This window comes from Antennarius striatus, chromosome 2 (assembly GCF_040054535.1).
Source record: "Antennarius striatus isolate MH-2024 chromosome 2, ASM4005453v1, whole genome shotgun sequence".
NCBI lineage: Eukaryota > Metazoa > Chordata > Actinopteri > Lophiiformes > Antennariidae > Antennarius > Antennarius striatus.
In genome coordinates, this window is record NC_090777.1 from 23,347,513 (window position 1) to 23,372,521 (window position 25,009).

Consider the following 25,009-nt stretch of genomic DNA (forward strand, 5'->3'; position numbering starts at 1 on the left):
TAAATTTTAAGAGGTCTGAGTCACTCCTTTTCCCAGACAACCGCATGCTTTCCGTGTGTGTTGCCCTCTCATGCCAACCGGGTCCTCTTTGTGGAGACTAATCCTCCACTATTGTCCCGTCTTGAATGTGTTTTCCTGAACGCAGCGGCTGTGGGAGAGTCCCCACGGTTTAAAAACGTGGATTTGATGCATAATGTTGGAGGAACTTAGATCCTTCAAGTTTAAAAAAACAACAACCCCCACAATATTTGCAGAGTAAATACTAAAAAACTTAAATATGTCTGCGGTTGAGAAAGAATATGCAAATTCTGTGTGCAAATATTGTATGATAGAAGCCACTGTGCCTAAAAACGTTTTTGGATTCAGATATTTTTTTAATACAGGCCTGGAAAAAAAGTGTCTGAAAATTGACTTTGGTGAGTGAACAGCTGCTCCATCTAAAGTCAGTTTCATTTCGAATGACAAAATAATAAATACGTGAACCAGAAGTGTCACTAAATCTGATTACCACGAGGAAAAATTCTAAAATAAAACAAATATGTATGGGTTTGGCAGCAATGGTACTAAATAAAACCTGATTTCAAATCCAGGAGATTTAATAGCCTTTCCCAAATCAGTTTAATATATTATCAGGAACTAATAAATTAATTATAAATTCAAAGTTTGCGCCCTTCCAGACTTACGGTTGCGTTTCCAGCCCGCAGACGGCTGCGCGCTGACGGGCGCGCACCGGGGAGGGAGGGCGCTGAGGCGGCGCTTGACGGCAGAGATCCGCTCAGCGTCTCCACTCCTCAGTTCACCGCCGACTCCCCGCCGGTCCGCTCCAGTCGTCCAAAGTTAACGGCCACTTCGCGTCCCTTCTGACAGCCGCCGAACCGAACCCACTGCAGAGAGACAGAACACCCGAAAGGTAAACGAATTAAGAGCTGAGAGTCACAGATCCGGACGAGGCGCAAAAAATGAACTTTGAGCGCTGCGGATAACCGACAGTGGAACAGGGGACGGTAATTATACTCTGCTGATTTCTGACGTGCGGAATATGAAGTCACCTCCGTGCACCAGAATCCTTCCACACAAAGTGTTTATGATAGAGTAATTATCTGTTATAGACGAACAACAGCTCAGCGCAATCAGCTCAAGGTCTGCCGCCTTCTTCCTCCGGCGCGTAAAAACACGCATCATATCGGCTCCGCGTCATAACTGAGAATGTCAGACTACTTAAATTCCCACCGGTGAACACTCCTCCCGGGCTATTTAGAGATGCGATCCGCTAGAGCAAAGACTGGAGATGCCCCGGAGCATGTTTGTTTCATTTCAACATGTGTGTTTTATTTCATTTATTTCAACATATAATACAAATTGAAGATCGACGTCACGCAAACACGTTTTTAATTATTTTCCCCAGCTTGACAGGATCGGGATGGGGGTGTCTGTGGGGAAAAAAATAAGACATAAAAGTCCACAGAGGAGTCTTTTGGGAAAACAAAAAATCCCGCACGGTGTGAAGGAGAGTGTGGTGGGTGTTAATGGGCACCATTTCTTTCCCACCGCTCCCAGTTCATTGTCATTTGCGAATAACCAATTTAATCACTGGTGCTCAACTAGAAAAACAGCATTTTTTTTTTAACCAGAGACAATTTATTTTCTCTTCCTATCCGATCATGTTTGGGGTTTTTTCTGAAGGGTTTGGGTTTGTTTATCTCTGTCAGCAATATTCCTTCTAAAGTTTTTTTGCGTAGATCGTGACATTATTTTTTACAGTAGAGGATCAGATAATGCGGTAGGATGCATCTTGTACAGTAAATATTTACTTTTTGTCTTCATTGAATTATCTGGTTGTTTGCAGAATTACATTTTGACAAAACCGTTTTGAGTCTTACCTACTTTTTAAACCCACATCTTTAACATTGTGGAATTCATGCCTCTAAATTCAAGCTCAATGACACATCAGAGTCTGGATTGACATATTATTGTTATATCTGAAAATCCACTTGTGACATTAGAACAAAAAATATGACAGACACAACTAAAGTTAATTTGTAGCTGCAAGTGTGCAGATCCTTTGAGGTGTCAGCTTGAGAAAATATCTTTTTTCAAACAACTCTAAAGCTAATAATGATACCGATGTGCTGTAATAAATCCAGGTGTAGGCTTTCATGACCTATGAGTCACGTAGTATCATGAGACTGTTGCTTTTAGGTGCAACGCTACACTGGGGGGGAAACTGAGCCTTCTTGGCGGGAGTTTGCGTTCCCTGAGTTCCGTGTAGTTTCCAGATGACATTTTTCTGGTGGAGCGGTGTGTTCATGACATGCAGGTTATTTGAACACTGTGTAGTCTCAGCAGGGTTCATCTGTTTCTAGCTGCAAGGCGATCAATGCTGCAGCCGGGTCAGTCGACCTGCTCGTTTTTGCACCAGGAGGCTGTGAATCAGAATCCAGTCAGTTCTGTGATCTCTGAGTTTGTTTTTCATATTCACTTTAGGTGCTGCAGAGAAACGTGAAAGGCTTTTTGTGTGCAGAATGTCACTCCTCTAAATACAGTAGATGTATTCTCTGTTCAGCCATTACTTCGTTCAACCCGGGGAATCCACCAAGACGCTCTCCCAGTCATGTTTAGGCAGTGATTCGCATTTATAATCACATTTATGTCAACTTCTCCTGGTCCTCTCTTTTGTGAGAGTAGTTTAGAACACCGTGCGACTGCATCTCGGTCTGAATCACTGAAAAATGTGACATTTAATGTTCCACTTTCAGTTGTGGGTAAACCTGTGGGCGAAGCAGACAAGGCTGCCTGCAGCCTGAACACATCGATAGAGCGTCTGAACCGTCACAAGTATGGACAGGTTTGTGCTTCTGAGAGCTCTGAGCAGCTGCCTCCACCAAAACAAAAGCCATTATGTAAGTCACATTCAAGTCTGAACTCTGAATGATTGCTGATGATGGGGAGTGAGCTGTGCCTCGCCTACATTTTCCAAGAAAGCTATGATTCATTCAATGGTGAATGCCTCATGGTTTGTTTGTTTTTTGTTTTTTTACTGCCTTTCAATCCAGTTTATTGCGCTGAAGCTCTTTAGTATCTCTGTGGACGGGAGCTGGCTGCCAGTAGCTCCACAATGTCACCACGTTGTTGCAAACCAGTGCCCAAAAACACGCCCTTACACTCTAGACTCACAATGATATCACAAACAATCTGATTTTCTTTCAGGATGTCAGGTCAGAAACTTTTTAACATACGTCACCAAACTGAATCTGATACCGGCTTCAAGTACCGGTAATGGCTTTTCCACAGAATATCACACAGAACCAGATCAGATTCTGACACGCAGTAGATCTGACTGTGGTGTTATCGTGTAATCGTTGTCCAGGGAGTCGGAAACAGAACTCTCATCAAAATTTGGTTGGATTGTTCCTTCTGTTGTTTGATTTTGAGTAATCCTGCAAACACACCGCCGCTGGAGCAATCAATGAAGGTAACGACAAATAGAATATATCAGCTGCATCACAGCAGTTTCAACATGTTTGCCAGCACACACACACACACACACACATACGTAGTGCACAGTACTAAAGTGGTGGTTCTGGGCTGGAGCTATGACGATATGTGGATTTGACAAAGTGATTTTATTTTTTTCAGTCGGTCCCACTAAAGTAAGTCGTGCGCTGAAGGTTTTGCGGTTGGCGGTTCGTCCCACGAAGTGACCCGTGAGCAAACAGTCCATTTATAGTAAAGGAGTATTCCCCTGTTCCCGTGGTGAGTCACGGTAGCATCCACATGTAGAATGCAATTTAGAAGCAAGGGAGGAGGTGGAGCTGCAGGGGAAAAACTCACAACTCCTACCCCCCCACCCCTTAACCTGCAACCCCCCCCCCACCATCCATCACCACCTCCCTTCTGCATGAGCTGGCTGCCTCCTTCTCTGTCTGTGCCTCCTCCTACCTGTTAGTCACCCACGGCGGCTCTCTGACGGAGACCAGCGGATTGAGGGAAACACTTTCCATAGCAACCGAGTGAGTCTGTCCTCTCCTTTCTGTCAAAGCGATGCAATCTGTGCACGCTCCTGCAGAGAGAGGACGGCGTATCGAAGAGGAAGAACAGTGGCTGACGCACGGCGTGGAAGCTCAGCAGGGTTTTGCAACCACAGAGTTGACGACTCGCACCCTGCAAGTTTTACAAAGCAGCAAATTTCCTTGACACAAGGCGTGGGCGACGTGACAGCTTGCACAAACATTAGGTTGCATGGAAAAAGGTCATCCCCCGATTGCACATTGAAGTCATTCTCTTGCAGACGTTGCTGAACGGTTTGTTGTCACAGCCAGGCTTTCAATGAAACACAAGGCATGTGTGAAAAGTTTCCAGCTTAACCGTCCTCCCTGGTTGTCCCATTGTTTATTTATTTTTGCTGTGATTTTCTCTAAAACTCACGCCTTGATGTTCTTCAGTCAATCAGTTAGAATTAAAGACTTGCGTCAGGCTCTAAATAGACCATTGCAGATGTTCTGCTGCTTCTCAGACAGTCGCTTGAACACTTGAATTGAAGACTCGATGATAAAACAGGAGCGTTGTCTTTTAATGACCGAGCTGTTCTTTATACCTCAGACTTTAAATCATGCTTCCTGTCAGCACATTTTTAAATCTTTCATAGCTTCACTTCAGTCTCTATTGCATAAATGTTTCTGTAAAGCAACTTAAACAGTTCCCTCGACCTCTTCACTTAAACTCAAGTCATCCCACTAAGAGCCGTCCCAGAAGTAGTTAGTCAAAAAGTCTGCAATGAGCCTCAAGCGTTTCTCCAACCTCTTGAAATATTCAAAGTTGCTCCAGTAAACTCATTTAGTTGGAGCCATTGTATTTTTAAAACCTCCATTCCATGTTCCAGAGTGTTTCCTACCACTATTAATACTCCCCTCCTCTTTTAAGTGCAGCAAAGGCCTCTTCCTGTGCCCCGTGTCCCGACCGGTCGTGATTCCCACTCTGCGTCATGCATGTAAATCATTATCTAATCAGGAAGCGAGGGATCGGATTACGCTGAACCAGATGATAGTGATGAGGCTAAATAGAGACTAAATAGACTAAATAGAGAATGCTCGAGAGGTTTCTCAGTAGTGTGAAGACGGAAGGAACGACAACGCATGGCGGGAACGGCACGCCTGACGACTATTTTTAGTTTATCGTTTATACATTTGTGGGACGGTTTCTTTCTGAGGATGGAGAGAGCGAGACCATTTTTAGAATAAAGTTTCTTTTTGTTGATTCTTTCGTTGTTCTGATTTTCTTATTGTCTCGAACTGCCCAGCAAAGCATTTGACACAGGGTGCCTAGTTCGCTCATGCCTTGGGCCGACTCTGATTTGACCTTTTCATGGACTTTTAGGGTGAGGATGGCGGGAACCTAATAGAGATTGAGTAATTAGCGTGGGTGTCATTTCACATTTCATTTCTGTTCCTCAATCTGTTCTTTGTCCTTTGAGGAGTCTGCATTGACTTGTAACACCATGAGCATTTGACACATTTACATCGAGGTCATCAATCGATGCTCTTATTCTGCTTTTATGAAATAAACGGTGTTGATATGAGACAGTTCGGTATATTTATCCTGTTCCATTTAAAATTCGTCTTTCCTCTCAAAAGTGCCAGCTGGGGAATTATCAGAATTGCTCCTGGATATTTTTTTTTCTCGCTCCTTAAGCACACATCATTACAATTGAGCTTTCCAAAGCATGTTGCTTTTCTCTTTTTGAATCTTTCTTCCCTATTTTACAGCCTGGTCTTCCATCAACATTCATCTCCTGGCATTATTAGAATCAATTATCAGGCCGGACCGGCTCGATTCGTACGCTGAGTGGGGAGAAGATTGTTCTCAAAGGTCCATTATTGTTGCACAGTAATGCAAAGTGAAGTGCAGATTGATTCTTTGCTGCATTACCCCGTAATGGCAATGTAATTGAGATGGAGCCTAATGCGGTTAGCCGTGACAGATTCCACATTCCTCACTTACAGATTTCGGGATGAACGATCCAACATTCTGCAGATTTTTCAAGCCAATTTGTCTAAAAGTCATCGTCCTCCTTCATATTCTTTTCCTCATCGGTCGAATCAGAGGGTCCATCTAGTAGTGAGGACTTTTTGATAATTCTGGCTCTTAAAAGGCGGGCTTTCCACACCCCCTTTTCTGGTATTGTCTTGTTCGGTCTGGATGTGCCCTTTTGTTTTGTGAGGAAACTTTTGAGATGATTAGCCACTGTATTAAAAAAAAATGATTTAAGTGGTTTTTTGGTAAATGTGACCAGAGCCGACATAATGATAGCTGACAGAGCTAACGTAGCATCATCGGTAGTGAGTTCAGCATTGCAGCGGTCGCCATTCTGTATTTTTAGAGCCGTAACTGTCCACCTTTGGCACAAGAGCGATTAACCGTTGCTGTGCCTCCAACATGATTGGACCTAACAGAGAATGAGAGAAAAACCCCACGGCAACATCTCACTGATCTTATGCTAAATCAGGCTAATTTCTATTTGACCCCATTTGAATTATTAGAATGCTTTGAAGAAGATTTTAAATGATGAACTGAGGTCAAAAAAAGATTAAGAAAATATTTGCTGAAGTTAAAAAGTTGAATGTGAACTTTGCCAACTTTGTTATTAGCTTACACATACAGTACAATTGACGATGGGTAAGGCGCCACCTGCTGGTCATTAATATAAATCCATGAAGCTAACTACTGGCTATTCCGTTTTAGTCAGAATAATCCAATAATAGCTAAAAGCTGCTGTTGCTTTTAAATGAGAGGAATTTTATATTAAATGTCACACAGTCTTAACTTTAATATAAATATCCCCTTTCTGCTCAGGTATGCATCATGAAATTAGAAACACAAACTAATAAAAGTTAATAATGGAAAGCGTGCTTGGAAAAAAACCCATTTGATTTCACCTATATTATAACTTCACATATTGATCATCACACGCATTAGGCTTGCTATAAATTCCAAATTGATCTAAAAGCATATTTCAGCGTTTTATTGATGAGTGTCTGCAGCAGGAACTACAAACAGGATGTCAGAATGTCAGCTCTTCCATTAATGAATTCCTTCTCCTTTCTTCAATGATTAATGAGCTGCACATATATTTGTTTTCCACTCATTGGTGAATTTCCTTCCATTATTTTTTAGCAACATGTTTACTTCTGAACAAAGTCATCATTGTGAACCCAACACCTTTATGCCAGGGCAACATTCATTGGGGTTAAAACTTACCTTTTTATTTCAAATTCAAATTTCTTGACATTTGACATTTAAGTCTCCTCCTTTTGTCTATCTATTTTGGTGACTTGTTTTACACTTTCTGTACCAAAGACTCACTACATCTGGTAAAGATCAAATATGGGCCAACGAGTACATGGAAACAGATTTCGGGTGCAGATTATCCCTGGAGACAAAGTGCCGTGGGTACCTTCAGCGTGACATAATTTCTCCCAGACAATTGCCCCACTTTTGCCAGTTTGGTCTCAAGATGTCACAGATGGTGAGATATGTCAAATAAATACAATTCATGAGCAAACTAAGTGCATCAGACAGGATAAAAATGGTATTTTTGGCATTAAAGTTAATTATAACCATCCAACTGACGGAGAATTTCCTACATATGTTCTCATTCTCTCCTGCAGGTACTGAGTTGCCTCGGCTTCAACTTCTCCCTGTCTGCAGTCATGTACTTTTACAGTACGAGATGGGAGATGCTATCTTTTGCTTGCAGCCATGCTTTCATGTTTCATAAAGAGGCAGGCTAGTGTGCACCCACCTTCTCTTTGCTATTCGACTACATCTCACTGTTTCTGTGCACATAGGCAGGCAGTTCGTGCAGAAGCAGGCACCATGTCCGCCCCCACAAACCCAGAGGTGAAGGAACTGAGCCCCGTCGACTTCATCCAGCTGCAGCAGTACATTGAATGTGAGTACAGACAAGCAGGCGGGTGGGAAGGGCATCTTTCTCAGTGCTTAACACCTCCCCACACACACACACACACACACACACACACACACACACACACACACACACACACACACACACACACACACACCCCTTCCACTTCCACTTCCACCCACTCACACATACTCATTTACACTTGTGGTTTCTCATATCTAGAGGAGGTATTGCTCTACCACAGTCTGCTCTGTGCAAATAAAGCATGCACCTTTTTTTAAATGTTAATCTGTAGGCATTGTGTAACCTTACCTGTGCGTGATATTTCACAGCCGTGAAAAGGAAGTGGTTTCAGAGAAATATGTCAGCTACCTTCACGTACAGAAGTCTGTGTGCATCCTCGTGTAAACCCGTGCATCTCTATTTCCAGACTGCAGCTTGAAGGTGAAGGACGTGCTCAGGGAATTCGATGCAGATGGCAGCCTGGCCCGGCACCGACACGGAGAGGTGGGGCGGAGGGGGCACGCCAAACTCACCAAGATGCACAGATGAGCTGATTTATAACTCCGAGTGGGGCAATTTAGCAGAAAAAGATTTTTATTTATGTTTAAAGGGCAGCTATTAATCGCCCCACCCTGTTTAATTAATTTGATTGTAAAACATCGATCATGTTGACTGAGCTGTCCGTGGAATAATGTCTTCTGTGCACTCAAGCGAGGCTACAAATGTAAATTACCTCCTTAGTTTTGCCCACGCAGCAGAACAGTGTGCTGGCTGCCCCTCGTGCAGTAAAAGCTCAAATGTGATAAAAAGGAGAAAAAAAACAGCCCTCCAATATCATACATCAGTGGCTGACACTAGCAAACAGTTTGTGCAGGAAGCAAAGGCAGGCATTTCTGATGCAAATGTCTGCACACGGTTTGATTGGATGTTTGGAAGTAAATGGAGGAAATACAAATATGGCCATAAATTATTAGTGCATAGAAAAACGAAGGGATTATTTGGTATATATTCAAGAATGATTACATCATTTTGTTACCATTCTTACCAATCTGTCTGCCCTGAGGTGACATTATTTATTACTGGGGCAGCTCTACAGGGTATCAATAGAATAATGTCAACAGGAAGTGGGTTTGTGGTTCACTGCTATCAGGAGACTATCACTTGGTGGCCCGGCGGCACAGACCGAAGTCTTGAATGAGTTTTTTTTTATTTTTATGCATCATTGATGCAACAACTGTTCCCAAACTGGATACACTTAATGTTCACATTCAACTCATCCACCCAAATCTTCCCTCTTAGTTTCAGAAGAGGCACACATATTATTAAAGGTTAAATATCACATGTTTTAAAGAAAACTTCTGCTGGTTTTCAGTGCATCAATGAAGAAGGCTTCGGTCTCTTCCTGAAGACTTATCTCGAAGTGGAGGACTTCCCTGTGGATCTATGCCAGAGGCTTTTCCGCTCCTTCCAGAACTCCGAACGCGCCCAAGAAGACAGCTCCAGTGAGATTACACACCTCGGATTAACACAACCCACTGCCTCCACGCCACTTCACAGCATGCCCTTATCAATTTACGCCGCGGTCGATTTGGCATACATTCATTTATCACCACACGTCTGCGAAGTGCTGTTTGTGCAGATACGGTAACCGAAGCATTCACAGCCATCCCTGTTTCTCCTGCAGAGGAGGTCTTCCTGAAGGATGTTTCGTGTTACTTCTCTCTGCTGGAGGACGGCCAGCCCAGGGACAAGTTGGAGTGTGAGTTGCTTTTACGCACAAATTGATATGAGCGATGACAGGGACCAGCGCTTCCACTCTCATTTCCCCTCTCTCCTCAGTCGCTTTCAAGCTGTACGACAGAGATGGCAACGGCGTCCTCGACAGCTCCGTGAGTTGTCCCGTGAACTTTTCAAAGTCCTGCACAAACTTTTAAATCCAGTTCATCCGATAAATTGAATGTCATCTTCGTTTTAAGGGCGCTGCATCATATCAGCCGCACTTCTAAAAAAAGCCTTTTGCTGCCTTTTGAACAGGAAGTGGACAGGATTATTGCTCAGATGATGCATGCTGCAGAATATCTGGGATGGGACGTGTCAGAACTAAGGCCGGTGAGTCTCAATGTGCACACACATTGTGCACTTCCACCCCGTGACAGTATTACATGTGTTTGCACAACATATGTGTTATATCACAGTACGTAAGCCCTTGTTACTCATTTCCTAAGGCTATAAAGGTGATAAGGTTCTCCCCATCTATTAGATAAACAAATGTCTACCACTGACCTTTCTTCATAGTAGAAATCTGTGCTGACTTAATAATAACAGTCAAATTCAATTTCCTCAGGTTCTGAAGGACATGATGACGGCGATCGACGCCGACAGCAGCGGGACAGTGTCCCTGGACGAGTGGGTGGAGGGAGGCATGAACAACATTCCCCTGCTGGTCCTGCTGGGTCTGAAGGTGCTTTAGAAAGTGCTTTTTCATGCTTGACCTCAGTTGCATTTCAATTTTATAGCAAGTCTCTCTCAAAACTGCTTACTCCTCTTCTGTGAAGCCGTGGCCTGACGCTCCTCCGCCTGGGTCTACGGGGCCTTTTTGCCGACTCAGTGTTACGGGGTGTGGTGATATCATCTCCCTCTCAGAGTGCTTCAGTGTTTTCCATTTACTCTGCACAATCTGTGCCCATATTTAGAAAAGCACCTGCATGAAAAAAAAGCCAACTTAAGTTTGACACAGTACTGAAGAAACAAATGACTTCAATATTGGGTTTATGTACAAAAGTATTCCTATGTCAAGTGCCAAGCACTTTTTTGGTTGTTTGTTTGTTTAATGCATTACCAGGAATGTAAAAGCCAGCTACTGTTGTGTGTCGGCCTGAACACTATGTCGATTTAAAACCGTGCTTCGGCCCCTTTCGCTGGGGTTTGGCCTCCACAACAATGCTGGGGACTTCCCCTCAGGCTATTTCTATCCACCAATGGGCATTTAAAGCATGGGGTGCATGGATTTAGCCCTTCTTTCTCTCTGTCTGCCTCCCGGTCTGACCACCGTGTCTATACAACGAACGAGCTGATGCATCATGCTGGGGAAAAACAGGGTGTAATCTGAATAAGAGCAGCAGTCACACACAAACAGATGGAAAGCAACCTTCTAGTCTTGTGTTTTGAGCAGAACTTGGAATCAGAATTTTCTGCCAATTGGTTCTTTCCGAACAGAAATAGTGTTGTAACGTTCTAGTTTTACGTTCTACCCATGAATTGACTTTCCTGAACCGACTAGAACAAAAAAAATATATAGTTCCTGTACCGGTTAAAAACGTTCCTTGTAAATATAATTAGGCAGGTAGCTTTAGGGCTTTTAAATTAATGAATTACTGCAATATAGTTTACATACTGTAGATACTTCCCTACAGAGAAAGACGGAGAAGTTGTGGCAGCTTATGATGCAACATTGCTGCATAATAAGCAGCCTCACTAAGCCGCGAGTGGATTTGTGAAGACCGAGTCCAGACTATGATGGTTTTTGTTTGATGCTCCCCAATAAATGAACTTCTTCATGTTTGCACGGCAGCAGAGATTTTAAACTGTGTTGTTCTTCCTTGTTTGCTTCATTGATCGCCAGATGACCCAGAAGGACGGTCAGCACCTCTGGAGGATGAAGCATTTCAACAAGCCGGTTTACTGCAACGTGTGTCAGAGCATGCTGCTGGGTCTGAGGAAGCAAGGCCTGTGCTGCACCTGTAGGTACCTGAACCCACCAGGAGAGGGCGACACCGCTGACACGTTTATTGCTCCAACAGTGGTGTCAGATTTGACAAACTGCAGGATTAGTGCTCGTCTATCATCCTTAAATCTGACAGGGTGTTTCACATTACTGTAAACACCATCTGACAGCAGTGTTATGCGATCCCTCCTGCAGGCTGCAAATACACCGTCCACGGTCGATGCGCCAACAGGAACCCGGCCCCCTGCGCCAGGACCTACGTGAGGTCCAAGAAGGAGACCGGGGTATGCTGCCGTTTCCATGACGACATGTACAACATTTGCATCGCCGCTCGCCGCCCTGTTTCTGAGTGCTCTGACGTGAACGTTAAAACATTCATCCCACATTTTCAGGTTCCAGCACATGACTGGGTGAGTGGGAACTGTGACTCCAGGAAGTGTGATAGATGCCAAAAGAAGATCAAGAGCTTCCAAGGCTTGACTGGCAAACACTGCGTGTGGTGCCACACGATGGTGAGAAAGTGTCTTAATAGGCTTTCATTTTTCAGAACAAACAGTTCTGTGGTTTATGGATTCTTTTTAGGCCCTGTACCCAGAATGCCTCAGGTTGAATTTGGGCATCCTTATCTCTTGTCTGTTCCACAAAGCGCCATGATGAATGTGCAGACCAGGAGCCAACTGAGTGTACCTGTGGGCTGCTCAGGGACCATATCCTGCCTCCATGGGCAATATATCCTGTTATAAAGGTACGGAAATATCCTGTGGAACATCTCAACGCATTATACAGTACAAACAGTGCCTGTCACACCAACGCAGAACATAACACCTCACCCGTGTGACACGTTGACAGGCGCAGATTTATCTTTGCTGTCAAAAAAAAAAAAATCTTTTGCATTTCCCTCTCGTTCATTCGCTGCGTGGTTGTGTTTGGGTCCTAAAAGGAAAGAACGAACGGCTGCTCGGGCTCAACGGATGACAGCGACATTAATACGACCCCTGACGGACAAGTGCTCCAGGTATTCTTCTTCTTGATGAAGGCTTTTGTCGATGCTGAACAGTTACTGAATTTGATTTGGCTCCATGTAAAGTGAATCAACGCTTGTTATTCAACAGATCAGCCCTGTGCCAAACACCCATCCTCTTCTTGTGTTTGTCAACCCTAAAAGCGGTGGCAAACAGGGAGAAAGGTGAGTCTGGAGAAGATGAGCTCATGGGCGGGGAAAGGTGTCTGACGCATGCATTGTTTAATCTGGTTTTATGCATTCCAGAGTCCTGCATAAACTCCAGTATTTACTGAATCCACGGCAAGTGTACAACCTTTCCAATGGAGGACCTGGACCGGGGTGAGCAGTCAGTGCAACATATTTAGGTCAGTTTTAAAAAGAAAAAACCCCAAAAAACATTATCCTGAGATCTTTTTGCACTCCTTTCAGACTGAGTTTCTTCAGAAACCTTCAGGACTACCGGATCCTGGTTTGTGGGGGAGACGGAACGGTCGGCTGGATTCTGGATGCACTGGGTGAGATTGTCAGATCAAGAGCTTTAAAAAAAATAAATGTTTGTGCGCTGCAGGTTAAAAATCATTCTGATGTTTTTTGTTTTGCAACAACAAGACAAAGCCAACCTCCAGTTGCGACCCCCTGTGGCGGTGCTTCCTCTGGGAACAGGAAATGATCTCGCTCGATGTCTGCGATGGGGGGGAGGTGAGGAATGAGTGATAGTTGGAGAATGTGCTGCACCGGAAGAGATGCTCTCTTCTATATCTGTGTTCACAAAGGTGGTGATTTATCTCTTAGTCATCATCTTTGTATGTTGGCTTGTCGAAGGATACGACGGTGAGGATCTGAGTCGCATCCTCAAAGACATCGAGGGGAGTTCTCGGGTGCTGATGGACCGCTGGAGCGTGCAGGTTATCACGGATGAGAATGAGGAGAAGGGTGACCCGGTGCCTTATGAAATCATCAACAACTACTACTCTATTGGCGTTGTGAGTATCTCAGAAGAGGAAGTCCTTCAGCTTTGTCTGTGGATGGTTTGGTTTATTGTGTTGTGTTGACAGGATGCTTCCATTGCCCACCGGTTTCACACCATGAGAGAGAAGCATCCCCAGAAGTTCAACAGCAGGTAGCTATTAATCTGATGTCTGGAACAATTTTGCAGTGACACATTTCTGAAAGCTTAAAAAATTAATTAGAATGCAGGTGGTGGCGGCAGATGTCTGCGACAGACACTCAAAACCCTTCTAAATAACGACTGTGTGCTAAAAGCACGAAATGTTCTGTGAAAACGAACTCCAAAACCGACTATTTCATGGTTGTAGGATGAAGAACAAGCTTTGGTATTTTGAATTCGCCACTTCAGAGACCATTTCTGCTTCCTGCAAGAAATTGAGCGAAAGTTTGACAATCGAGGTAAGAATGCAGCGTCAATGTTTTGTGTTTTGTCTTTCCTGCAGAAACAGTTGACGTCCTCTCTGTCTGTGTCTTTTTTAGTGCTGCGGTACTCCACTGGACCTCAGTGGCCTGTCTCTAGAGGGGGTCGCTGTCCTCAACATTCCCAGCATGCATGGTGGCTCCAACCTATGGGGAGAGACCAAAAAAGGGGACGCAAAGGGGGTGACGAGTCAGGAAGTGCCTGATGTAATCATTGACCCGGAAATCCTGAAAGTGACCTCCCAAGGTCAGTTTTGACCCCTCACCTTTGCTGGAACAGTGATCTTTGATGCAGCCTGATCAATAAAGATCAATAAAGGTGCATCTTCTCTTATTTACAGGTACAATAGTCTTTTCTCACAACAAAAGGAAACTTTTCAACCACTTTTGTATGAATATGAATGTACAACACTACTCTTTTCCTATATACCTGCACCCAGACCCAAGGTCATTGATGTATACCAGTGTTTCCCCTCTACAAGTTGAGGATGAAATGAAAAGTTCCCCAAAAGTACAAACCAGACCAAGTATTTGCAAAGGCACCTGAACCTGGTTCCAGTGGTGAGAATGCTAACAGCTCCCTCTAGTGGAGGGAGGTTAGCCCTGGCCCAGAAGACAAGAAAAATTAAGACTCATCTCCGCTGATATAGTGTCAATATTAATTATACAGGTTTACAAGAAAGTCACAGTTCAGGTTTGGTGTAAAAGTAAATTGAAATACTGTACATCATTTATTACTCAAAATCATCTTGAAGCTGAGGCCACAATTAACGACAAGGCAAAAGCTACATCAAGTAGCCGGCGTGATGAGAACTGAATGAATATAATAAATGAACAGAAGTCTGTCCACCAAGGTCAGGAGTGTTTTTGAAGTTTGCTGCAGGATAGATGAGTCTTCAAAAAAAATTTGTTTTAATAATGCATGAAATGATTGTAATTTAATTGGGGGTTGCATGTTGATGAACCCAAAACTGCAGTTCTTCTCTTTGAAATTCATCTTTTTAGTGAGAAAAATGTGTCCTCCTGTGTTCTTGTCAGACTTGAGCGATCGTAGATTGGAGGTGGTCGGCCTGGAAGGAGCCATGGAGATGGGACAGATTTACACGGGCCTCAAGAGCGCCGTGCGGCTGGCGAAGACGTCCCAGATCACCATCAGGTGAGGAGCAACCACACGCTCAGACTTGTCCATCTCTTGGGAATGAGTTTGACCAGCTGCTGACAGTAACACTTCACAGGTTCTTTACATAACAAATATGACGCCTGCTGGCTTTTCTTTTGGTATTTTAATTACCCTTGCTGCTGTTACCTGATGCTTTTGCTTGATCCCTCCTCACTTCACTCCCCCAGGACAAAGAAAGCATTACCCATGCAGATAGACGGGGAACCATGGATGCAGCCTCCCTGCACGGTAAAAAAAACAAAACAACAACCCTCAGACAGAATCCTCTTCGTGGCCATGAAACAAATATTGAAAATAATGTTCCCATCAGAGATAAAATGTTTTTTATTATGTCGTAATTCACAAGTCATTTTTCATTTTCTCTTTCCTTTTCAGATTCACATCACGCACAAGAATCAAGCCAATATGCTGATGGCGCCTCAGGCAAAATCGTCTGGATTCTTCAAATAAAACCGCTAACACGTTATTATTGTACATATAGGACACTTTTCTGCATGTCTGCAACATGTAACCGAAGCATAAAGCTGTATCAATACAAATGTATGACAGGACATGTTTGCATGGTTGCTAAATGATCCAGACTCAATTTAATCTGTATTTATATGAATTTATAACCACTCTGGCTGCCTCTGTCTCAAATGCTTCACTGTTAGTAGCTTTGTTGCTCTGCAGGAACTTAGAGTAAGGTTAAATTTAATTTAATATTATGCTAAAAGAAAAATACTCAGCTTCATGTGCCTTTAAAATATGTCCTCTCTGGTCATGGCTGCAGTAGAGGATAGGTATGCAGTTTGGACATGAACCATGTAGTACTGTAATGCTTTTCTGTTGTGGCTGTGAAGACGCTTTAAGAGCTGGTTGTATAGTCAAAACATGACGAACCAAAATGGAAGGAGACACTGATTACATTTCAGAAGTTATTTAACTTTTAAAAAATATTTCAAAAGATACTTGAAAGTGTTTTTGGGGAACAGAAACAGGACAATCGTTGCCAGAAGGGTTGCATGTTGATCGGATGCAGCAGTCAGCTGACTCTGCTGTTCTTGTGTGTGTGTGTGTGTGTGTGTGTGTGTGTGTGTGTCTATGTGTGTTTGTGTGTGCACAATGTATTTTCCTGTACTTGTTAAGAGCAGAAAGATGCTAGACTTTCTAACTTATAAATTACTGACGAGAATAATTTGAAACGATCGGTTAAGATCTGTTTAAATAGATTTAGTTCTTATTTAATTGCATAATTAAGCATATCATTTCAATGTATCTGAGATGTTTATGTTCACTATGCCTGAAGTAATACTTTGTGTAAAGATTTTAATAAATCATCTGGACTTAAATAATTGGTTAATTTGTTTTTTCACATGTAAACGACGTATGCATGAGTTACCTCCTCTCACAGTCAAAGGACATGCAATTAAGTGAAGTGTTGACTAATTGCGCATAGGTGTGAATTTGACTATGAATAGGTGTTTATCTGCCATTTGATGGCTACAGACGACATGTCCAGGTCTATTGTGATGTCATCTTGAACAGGATTCTACCGTCTGCACGAAAAGGCAGGCAGTTGGATCTATCCACGTTTCTATGGGTAGAAACGTGGATAGATGTCTGGAAGTGCCTCAGTCTTTAAAAATAGACAACTTTTCTAGACCACAAGGGGGCATCATTATCTTTGTAATCTTGCTGCAAATATGATGACGTCTTCTGAATGAAAAATCAACGTTTTCTTGTTCTGTTCCAGCCTTAAACTCTATTTCTACACCTTAATCTCTGTGTTGATGAATCGTGTCACGATAAATAGTAGTTTGTTCTGAGTGGTATTTTCTCCCAACTTTTAATGACAGGCTGGTTTGCCAAAGGTAAATGCTGCGTTTAGTAGTTGGACAAACGACGCTTCACTAGATGTTTTTAAGAGCAGTAAAGATGAATTAAATTTTTAGAAACTCGTAATAAGCATCGAGGATAATGTTTGTTTTATGACTGTCGTCAAATCACAAGTTCAATTTTGAATTGATCAGGAAAACTTTTTTCTATCCATAATTTGGTCAATAAAGTAACAAAAAAAAAAAAAAAGTAAAACTCCAGCACTTTTTTCCGTTGATCGATAAATTCCCGAGGGGTCTTTAAAGGCATCGTAAAGGATGCACGTCAACGCGTCAGTTGGCACTCCTTCACGGCCGGAGCCCCGCCCCCTCAGGAGCAGCGCTCTGAAGTGTCGCCGCAGTTCCTCCACGCCGAGGCTCACAACCCGGTTAGCATCTGTGTCAGAAGGTCACGGCAGCCACTCGCTCCACGCCAACTCCACTCGGGACTCGTTTATGAGCCGAACATGACGTTCAGGAGGCCAAAGAAGGTGAACTCCAGCGGCCCGGAGGCTGGACCCACATCCCAAGACAACGACATTTATTTCCCCTCGTCAAAGTCAGACAGCTGTAGGACTATGGAGTTACCCTCCGACTCCTCGGAGGTTTATAACTACAGGACTTTGGCTTATTCTGGCGGGACTCTACCCAGAAACCTCAGAAAGGTAAATAAAAACAATAAAACAAACAAACAAACACTTTTTTTTTATAGCCGTTAAAACAAACTAAGTCGAGTGCTTAATTGATGCTTTTATTTTGAAATAAACTTCGTTTCCTCTTAAAAATTATTTTAATTTAAAAAAAAAAAAAGATTATTTTTTTATTTAGAGAGCTGAAGCTCTTTTATTTTTTATTCAAAAAAACATAAAAATAAAAGCGAGAATCAACAATTACGGTAATTCTTATCAGACAATTCGTGAACTTGGAATTAACTTCTTTGAAGTAAACCGTTCACAGTTAAACTGGAGTCTTCAGATGAACGTGTTGGGAAGAGCTGCTAGTGTCTTCAGGGGGTGTTTTTGGGGGGGGCTGCTGGACAAACAGTAGTCCAGTCTGGGACAAGTGTGGACCACCCAAACACTGCAGCGGGTCAATGCGGTGTCAGGTAGCCGGGGGTGGACTCCAAACAGTCATTTTCATTCAGTGGAGGAATGATGGAAAGAGTTGTAGTAGTTATTATTTTAAAAGAGAGTAGATGTAAAAGAAAATGAGAAAACATGACAATAAAATACTTCCTCTGTGAAAAGAAAAAAAACAACAACGCCTGATGAGTGTAAACACTTGTTGCTCATCAATTGACCAACTACACAAAAAGTTCTGAACAGATTATGATGACTTTGACTCGAGGAATAACCTGTTTGAATTTTTTTGTTGATTCCATCCAAATGGAGCTTTCTTGATGGAGGTTTATGCTCTGAAGGGCTGTCTAGTTAGGAAAACATACTCCAAATATGGATTCGGATCCAAATCTGGATCTAACTTCATCCTAGTGGAAAGTCAAAAGTTGTCCATGCTTTTATTTTGTAGTTTTGTGGGTCATTCTTGTTTTCCTTGGTATTTGCAAAATGTTCAAAGGCCTTGACTTAGAGTGTTGAAGAAAGCGTAAAAGAATCTGAACACCTCCAGAATTTATTCTTACCTGATGCAATATCCGACGCTTCACCAGTTTTTATCAAGACCTGTTGAAGAGTTTCTGAGATACAAACAGAGACCAAAACCTGCTGCTGCCCTCATTGGTGGAGGAAGTAACTCAAACATTGCTGCTAGACAACATGTTTGTCTGGCTCAAATAAATTAATAATTATGTGTCCTGGGCCTGACAACACTGAGTATCATCATTCTAGTCCTCAAACCTAGACACGCATGAGGGTGTAGCGGCTACAGTCGGGGGCTTACAACAGGACATTGTGCGCACACAGGCATGGACCCCCCCCCCCACTCCCGGTCTCTGTGGGTGTTTCAGAATAAATGTGCTCATTGAGTCCGGACCGGGACAATTCTGTAAGTGTTGGGACATAAAGAAAGCAACATTTTACTACTTAGAGCGCCTGCGGCACAAAGCGGCCTTTCATAGCCGCAGTGTTGGGGGCACGATGGAGCTGGAACAGAGCAGAATTGACTGTAAGTGATTTAGTGGAGCCTTCTGGACAGATGCCCTCCTTATTTACTCAGCCAGGTAGGCCTGGATCCTGACCTACTGTTGACTTCAGCATTCCCTCAATGCTGCTATTGTGGACGTTATTCCAGCCTGGCCTTCCCCACGGCTCCTTGTTTGTTTCTGGAACGGGCAGGAATTTGGTCCAAAGGCTTTCAGGGAACTAAAACTTCAGGCAGTCTGAAAGTGGCCTGTTGTGTCTGAAAGTAAAGGTGATTGTGGGTGTTTTTTTGACTCCTCTTCCTCGCGACATTGCTGCTGGATGGAGTAAACAAAGAGCAGCCAGACGTGCATTTCAGGTTTTTTCATCTCGACAAAAATGACTCAGTGCCTCAAAAACACAAACCGGCTGCTCGGCACGCGCGTGCGGCTTCGGAACCTGCTAGACCGGTGCATACACCGGTACTGTGAAAGCGTCTGAGGGAATATGGGGTTGGAGGGGGAATCCTGATGAGTCACATGATTTCACCTCGTGTCTTTGTTTCGTTACGCAGGGAGGCGTGTTGCAGAAGTGGAAACCGTCAACACAGCCGCCGGAACCACAGAGGTACAACCCCGTTATCGCTCGCTCGTTTCCCAAGAACCAGAGCCGACGTGTTGTGATGTCAAACCAACAGTTAATGATCTAAAAATGTTCTATGATCAATTAAAAAATTTAGCTGTAAAAATGACTCGAATTAATCAATTTTCCAAATGTTTGTTGATTATTGACTAAAGTGACTCACTGTGTGCTTTCTGTTCCTCCTTTTGATTTCACTGCTTCATCACCAAGCATATTTGCCAGTTCTGCTTGACAAAGATGAATTAATCTTAATTTTATCCCCTGGAGGGTGGCCCGCTGACACTCGGCTCGTCCACCGTGGGGGAATTGAGAAATCAAAAATGACAAAAGTCTCTTTCACTTTTTCAGAAAAGTGGTGGTTCTGGAGAAAAAGGAAGAAGAGGCGTTTGGTTTTGAAATTCAGGTGAGAGTATGAACAATTTATGAAGCACTTATGGGGGTGGGGGGTTGAATGGGAGGCAGGGGGGGGTCTTTACTCCTCCGGTTCCATTTGACAGATTCTGATCCGCCAGCGGATGATGGCTGAAACGTGAACATCTTATCCCATAAATCTCTTAATCCCAGCGTTTGCCGGCGAAGGTGAAAGGTCGCGCATCAGTGAAACGACTTGTTGTGATGTTGGTCTCATGACGTTTTATTTTAAGCCGTGTGGTCTGCTCACACGCTTCCTCTCAGATACCTGTGTCGCTGACTCGCCTCCGTTCCCCCAACCACATTCTCTACATTCCTCTCTGTTGTTGAAATATAATTTTTTTTTAACAGTAAAGTGGAAACTTGAATTCCCTCTTGGCCAGTTGTTTCTGGATGTGAAGGAAAAGACATGTTGTTCTATTTACGCTTTCCGTGAAGGTTCCCACCCTTCCTGTTCTCCTTCGACCAGAAGGAAGTGAGATCATGAGAGCCAGGTTCACGGCCTCCACAGAGAGAGAAATGAGTCTTTTGTTTCTTGGTGGTTTTATTCTCTGTTTGAGTTTCAATGACGAGCCGACATGTAAATATCATATTTGCATGACGTTAATCTGTCAGGCTGCTTGCGGTGAGAACAGCGGCGTGGATCCGTGTTCAAATATGACAGAAAAGAAAAGCAGGAGAACTCGCGGGTTATTTTCCCAGACGGCGTTTCTTGTCCCGACTGCGTCTCGACTGGTTTGTTGAGTTTCAGGTTCTGTCTGCAGCGTCGTTAGAAGCAGCAGGAAGTCTATCCATCGCCCTGCGAGGCGAGCAAAATGGGGAAGAGCATGCAAATATAAGTGGAAGTAACAAAAATAGTTTCCAAGACGACAAAATATTTGACATCTAACTTTGGGGGCGGTGATATTTTTCTAGCTTCAAGCAATGTTTATTTAGCTTAGCAGCCGTTTGTAATGAGTTCTAATGGGGGAGGCAGGACGGTTTGTTGAAAGTCATTTTTGTAAAGTTAGCATCTAAAGTTGTTTTGCATTTGAAACTCCCTCTGGTTCTGTTTCCTGCCTCTGTCAGAAACACAAATATGGGAATTTTGTCTTAAAATGAATCTTTGGATGATTCATCCTTGGGTGAAGCTCAGGACGAGCTCAGCTCTGAGATTATTTTGTCACCCGGCAGTGACAGAAACCACTAACTCCATCAGTGCAGATATCGATGAAGGAGACCCTAAGTCATGCCTGAAGTTTTGCTGTGTCTCTTCCAGACCTACGGCCTTCACCATCAGGACCAGAACTCGGTGGAGATGTGCACGTTTGTTTGCAAGGTGCACGGCGACAGCCCGGCACAGCAGGCAGGACTTAAAGTTGGTGAGTTGTTTTTTTTTTTTTTTTAATTTTTATTATTATTTGAGCTGCTCCAAAAGTCTGAAATAGCCTGGAAAACATGAGTCGCAGCCACGAGGGGAAGTGTCAGCAGGTTTCGGTTCGGCTCATCCACTTCTCTGTTTACAAGCCGTTATTTGTGAAGCAGTACGTCAACAAAAGCGTTCCTGAGTGAGTTTCGGCCTTGTGTTTGGAGAAGAACAAATATGATGAGGCGACCTTTAATTTTCCAGTAGACAAACAGCGAAGTGAGCGGAGGTTTTAACCGACGGGTACTTGTTGGTTCCTCTCACCAAACGAGAGGAAACTGTCTCTGCTTTTCAAACTTGTGATCTCTTGGTCACAAGCTGGCAACACCGTCTTTATGTCAGCGTGAATGTGTCAAAAAAAAAGAAGGAAGGCGATTCTTCGCTGTGCCCTTCCTCCACACAGCTTCCATCCTCATCTCACGTCAGTTTCACTTCCTATATTCCTCGCATTCTGGCTCGATTGTCCCCCTGTGTCAAACACACACTGACTTCATCGTGTAAAGCATTGAAGTCAGTGTTTTGCTTTGTTTTTTTCCTTAAAAGAGGAAAACGAGCTGCCGTTCTGTGTCAGAGGTCATGTCTCACCTGGTGACCGCCGTAGAACCGCCGAACTTACGACGGGTTAAAAGACATATCTGGCCTTTTTAACGTGTCCATTTACGCATCTGACCAATCAGGAGGCTGCAGCCGTCTGCCACGACTGCACACGCGTGCCCGTCCACATGTGTGTCGCACATGTGTTGTAGCTCCAGAATCAAACGGGGCTGCATCTCAGTAATTGAAGCCACAAGCAGTTTGAAATGCATCCTGACTTCATGGTTATTTATGTGTGTGTGTGTGTGTGTGTCTGTGTGCGTGTGTGCGCTCAGGGGACACCATCACGAGTGTGAACGAGGCCACTGTGGAGGGATTTCGGCACAAGGATATCGTTCAGCTCATCAGGGCCTGCGGCAACACAATCAGGTACGCAGCCTGACAAACGGCAACACACACGGGTGTTCAATCAGAGCCACGCTCTTCCTCCTCCTCCTCTTCCTCCTCCTCCCCCTCTTCCTCCTCCTCCTCCTCTCGTTAAAGATTAAAAGGACAATTAGCGAGTCGGTAAACTGCATCATCAAGAGGTTTTACAGACTGACTCGGTCACGTTTGACTCCAGGATCTTTAAACTATATGTTCACGACCCGCCGGCGTGATCCAAAAGATGGTGTAAATCCCACCCCCCTCTTCCATCCTGTGAACCGTCCCACACCAGATATCTTCACGTCACCCTCTTATGAAAAGAACCTTTTACAGTCCAACTTGTTCACAGGCTGTTTGCTGCTCTTGTAGTTTTTACGAGTGCTTCCTGTTGCTCTTATTAACCGCCGCCTCCTGGTTTTCCGTTCTGCAGGCTGGAGACGGTTTACAGCGACTCCATCCGAAAGGCTGAGCTGGAAGCGCGGCTGCAGTATCTAAAGGTGAGTCGGTCTTCTGCAGCTTCTCAGCCTTGACTCAGCTGTCCCCCCCCCCCCAGCCTCACCCACACACACACGCACATTAAGTTACTTGCCAGATATAGATGCCATCCCTCCTCCTCCCTGATCTCAACACCTGTCCCCCCAAGCAGCAGCACCACCTGTTGCATCAGTAGTTCTCCCCAGCAGGCTGCAGACATTTCTGCCTGTGAAGTGGCCCAAGTGACGGAGCTTTGCCCCAAGATTACGGCAGCTGTTTGGTTTTAATCCACTGGTGTGCAGGAGCCACGGTTTCCGATGCTAATCCGCCGTTTTAAAGATTAACGGGCATCTGAATGCATTTGATGTTTGCAGGATGCAAAAGCAGCTAAATGCCTCAATCTGAGTAAAACCGGAGCTGTTTTCCTGTTAGTTTAAACCTTTTGTGTCAATCCGTTGATAATAATCACCACAACACAGGAGAGCACAGATGTTTTGGACATTTAATATAGTTTATCAAATTTCTCTCCTTTTGCAGCAAACTCTCCATGAGAAGTGGGATGAGTACCGGTCGCTGATGGTCCAGGAGCAGAGGCTGGTTCATGGTACGCCATCTGTGGAGTTCAGTCTTGCAACAAACAAATATTTATCGAGTTAATGTCTGGATGTTTTCCTACGTGCTCAGAGATTCGACTCCTCCTCTCCTGCAGGTATCGTCATGAGCGACGCCGCTCTGTACGAGTCCCTGGAGTCGGCGGGCGTCTACGGCAGCCTGGGCACCCCCAGCCCCGCCGCTCAGAGAGCCCTCCGTTGCACGGGCAGCACCAGCAGCAGCGCCAGCTTCATCAGCACGGCCACCGAAGACGACCCCCTCTACCAGACCTGCCTGTACCAGGGGGACGGCGGCGCCGATTCGGATGGTGCCGGCAAAAAGAAGGAACCCCAGAAGCAGCAGCAGCAGCGCCTCCGCCCGGCCAGCGAGCTCTTCACGGCGGCCAAGACGCAGCTGACCCGCAGCGCCAGCACCCGCAGCTACATGAGGGGATCCACTTCGTCGTCATCCACGTCGGGCGAGAAGCAGGGGGGGTTCAGTTCGCTGCAGAGGAGGACCAAACCAAAAAGCTTCCGCCGGCGCCTCCTCAAATTCATCCCGGGATTGAACCGACCGCTGGAGGAGGAGGAGAGCAAATTGTGAGCGGAAAGGTTCTCCCCAAAAACCTCAGAGACATAAAGAACTGCCAAAGAAGCTCAAGCGACCCCAAAGAGTGGAGGGGTGGAGTCCAAATAATGACCCCCCCCCCCAACATGTGAACGGGTAGAGCCCAGAGGTTCACAGCTGTACATAATTCGTTTCCAGTTGTTAATGTTGTTTTTTTTAAGTTATTTATTTATTTTATTTGTGGCTGGTTTATGCAACGGAGGAGGAACACCCCCCCTACACACACACACACACACACACACACATTTACTGCATGTGCATTACGGTTGGATAAATAACCCAATATGATCGTTTCTGTGCAAACACAACGTTTTGTAAGTTTGACTTCCGCAGCAATCCAGCTTTATTTCTTCTGTTCAAGTTGCAGATCCCAAATAAAAAAAAACAATGTGGAATTTTTCAGCTGATAGGTTCATTATTTTGTTCTGAGCTCACAAGAAAAACTATCTTGTTCCGCTAGCCACAAGTGTTTGTGGGAAGAGTAGCTGCCAGAGTTAAATTAGCTCTCCGACCTCGACTGTACACACAGTCTGTTTGTAATTTTCCTGGTGAAGATGTGCCATCGTCCATGTGATGATTTTAAATATAGCGAGTCTTTATAGTTCATCCTCCATCGAGGAATCAAGGCTTTATGTGGTGAAGGGTATCCAGAATGCCATTGTGCCGTCGATGCCACTGTTTATTGTTGGGAGAACGGTGAGGAATGTGC

General features: G+C 44.2%; 2 protein-coding genes across 8 annotated transcripts; both read left to right on the forward strand.

The window, feature by feature from the left end:
- Positions 1 to 597: 597 nt before the first annotated feature.
- On the forward strand, positions 598 to 16,587 carry dgkaa (diacylglycerol kinase, alpha a). 7 transcript variants are annotated; one of them, XR_011037657.1, is made up of 25 exons: positions 612 to 910; positions 7,354 to 7,522; positions 7,665 to 7,948; positions 8,352 to 8,428; positions 9,297 to 9,426; positions 9,609 to 9,683; positions 9,764 to 9,813; positions 9,959 to 10,033; positions 10,269 to 10,385; positions 11,547 to 11,664; positions 11,844 to 11,932; positions 12,041 to 12,160; positions 12,295 to 12,393; positions 12,589 to 12,663; positions 12,761 to 12,834; positions 12,916 to 12,990; positions 13,081 to 13,166; positions 13,261 to 13,350; positions 13,474 to 13,634; positions 13,707 to 13,771; positions 13,968 to 14,058; positions 14,140 to 14,326; positions 15,118 to 15,314; positions 15,427 to 15,487; positions 15,635 to 15,709. XR_011037657.1 is itself a non-coding variant. In XM_068328532.1 (25 exons), the coding sequence occupies exons 3-25, from the start codon at positions 7,873 to 7,875 to the stop codon at positions 15,707 to 15,709; spliced, it is 2,184 nt and encodes a 727-aa protein (XP_068184633.1). In that variant the 5' UTR covers positions 619 to 910; positions 7,354 to 7,522; positions 7,845 to 7,872; the 3' UTR covers positions 15,710 to 16,587. The 7 variants fall into 7 exon arrangements, 5 of the variants coding, with proteins under 5 accessions (XP_068184633.1, XP_068184596.1, XP_068184624.1 ...); XM_068328532.1 differs by having other exon boundaries at positions 619 to 910; positions 7,845 to 7,948; positions 15,118 to 15,235; positions 15,635 to 16,587; XM_068328495.1 differs by having other exon boundaries at positions 620 to 910; positions 15,118 to 15,235; positions 15,635 to 16,587.
- An 887-nt stretch (positions 16,588 to 17,474) lies between these two features.
- On the forward strand, positions 17,475 to 24,704 carry tamalin (trafficking regulator and scaffold protein tamalin). The gene is made up of 8 exons (XM_068335227.1): positions 17,475 to 17,780; positions 19,765 to 19,817; positions 20,181 to 20,235; positions 21,502 to 21,604; positions 22,518 to 22,611; positions 23,039 to 23,105; positions 23,620 to 23,686; positions 23,792 to 24,704. Exons 1-8 carry the CDS (start codon positions 17,583 to 17,585, stop codon positions 24,274 to 24,276), a joined length of 1,122 nt encoding a protein of 373 aa, XP_068191328.1. The 5' UTR covers positions 17,475 to 17,582; the 3' UTR covers positions 24,277 to 24,704.
- The last annotated feature ends 305 nt before the right edge of the window (positions 24,705 to 25,009 follow it).

Coding starts and splice junctions, on each gene's coding strand:
- dgkaa (XM_068328495.1), top strand. CDS start 7,756: ATGCTTTCATGTTTCATAAAGAGGCAGGCTAGTGTGCACCCACCTTCT. Junction 9,427..9,608: donor CGCCCAAGAAGACAGCTCCA/GTGAGATTACAC, acceptor TTTCTCCTGCAG/AGGAGGTCTTCCTGAAGGAT. Junction 13,167..13,260: donor CTGGATTCTGGATGCACTGG/GTGAGATTGTCA, acceptor TGCAACAACAAG/ACAAAGCCAACCTCCAGTTG.
- tamalin (XM_068335227.1), top strand. CDS start 17,583: ATGACGTTCAGGAGGCCAAAGAAGGTGAACTCCAGCGGCCCGGAGGCT. Junction 21,605..22,517: donor GCAGGCAGGACTTAAAGTTG/GTGAGTTGTTTT, acceptor GTGTGCGCTCAG/GGGACACCATCACGAGTGTG. Junction 23,106..23,619: donor CGCGGCTGCAGTATCTAAAG/GTGAGTCGGTCT, acceptor CTCCTTTTGCAG/CAAACTCTCCATGAGAAGTG.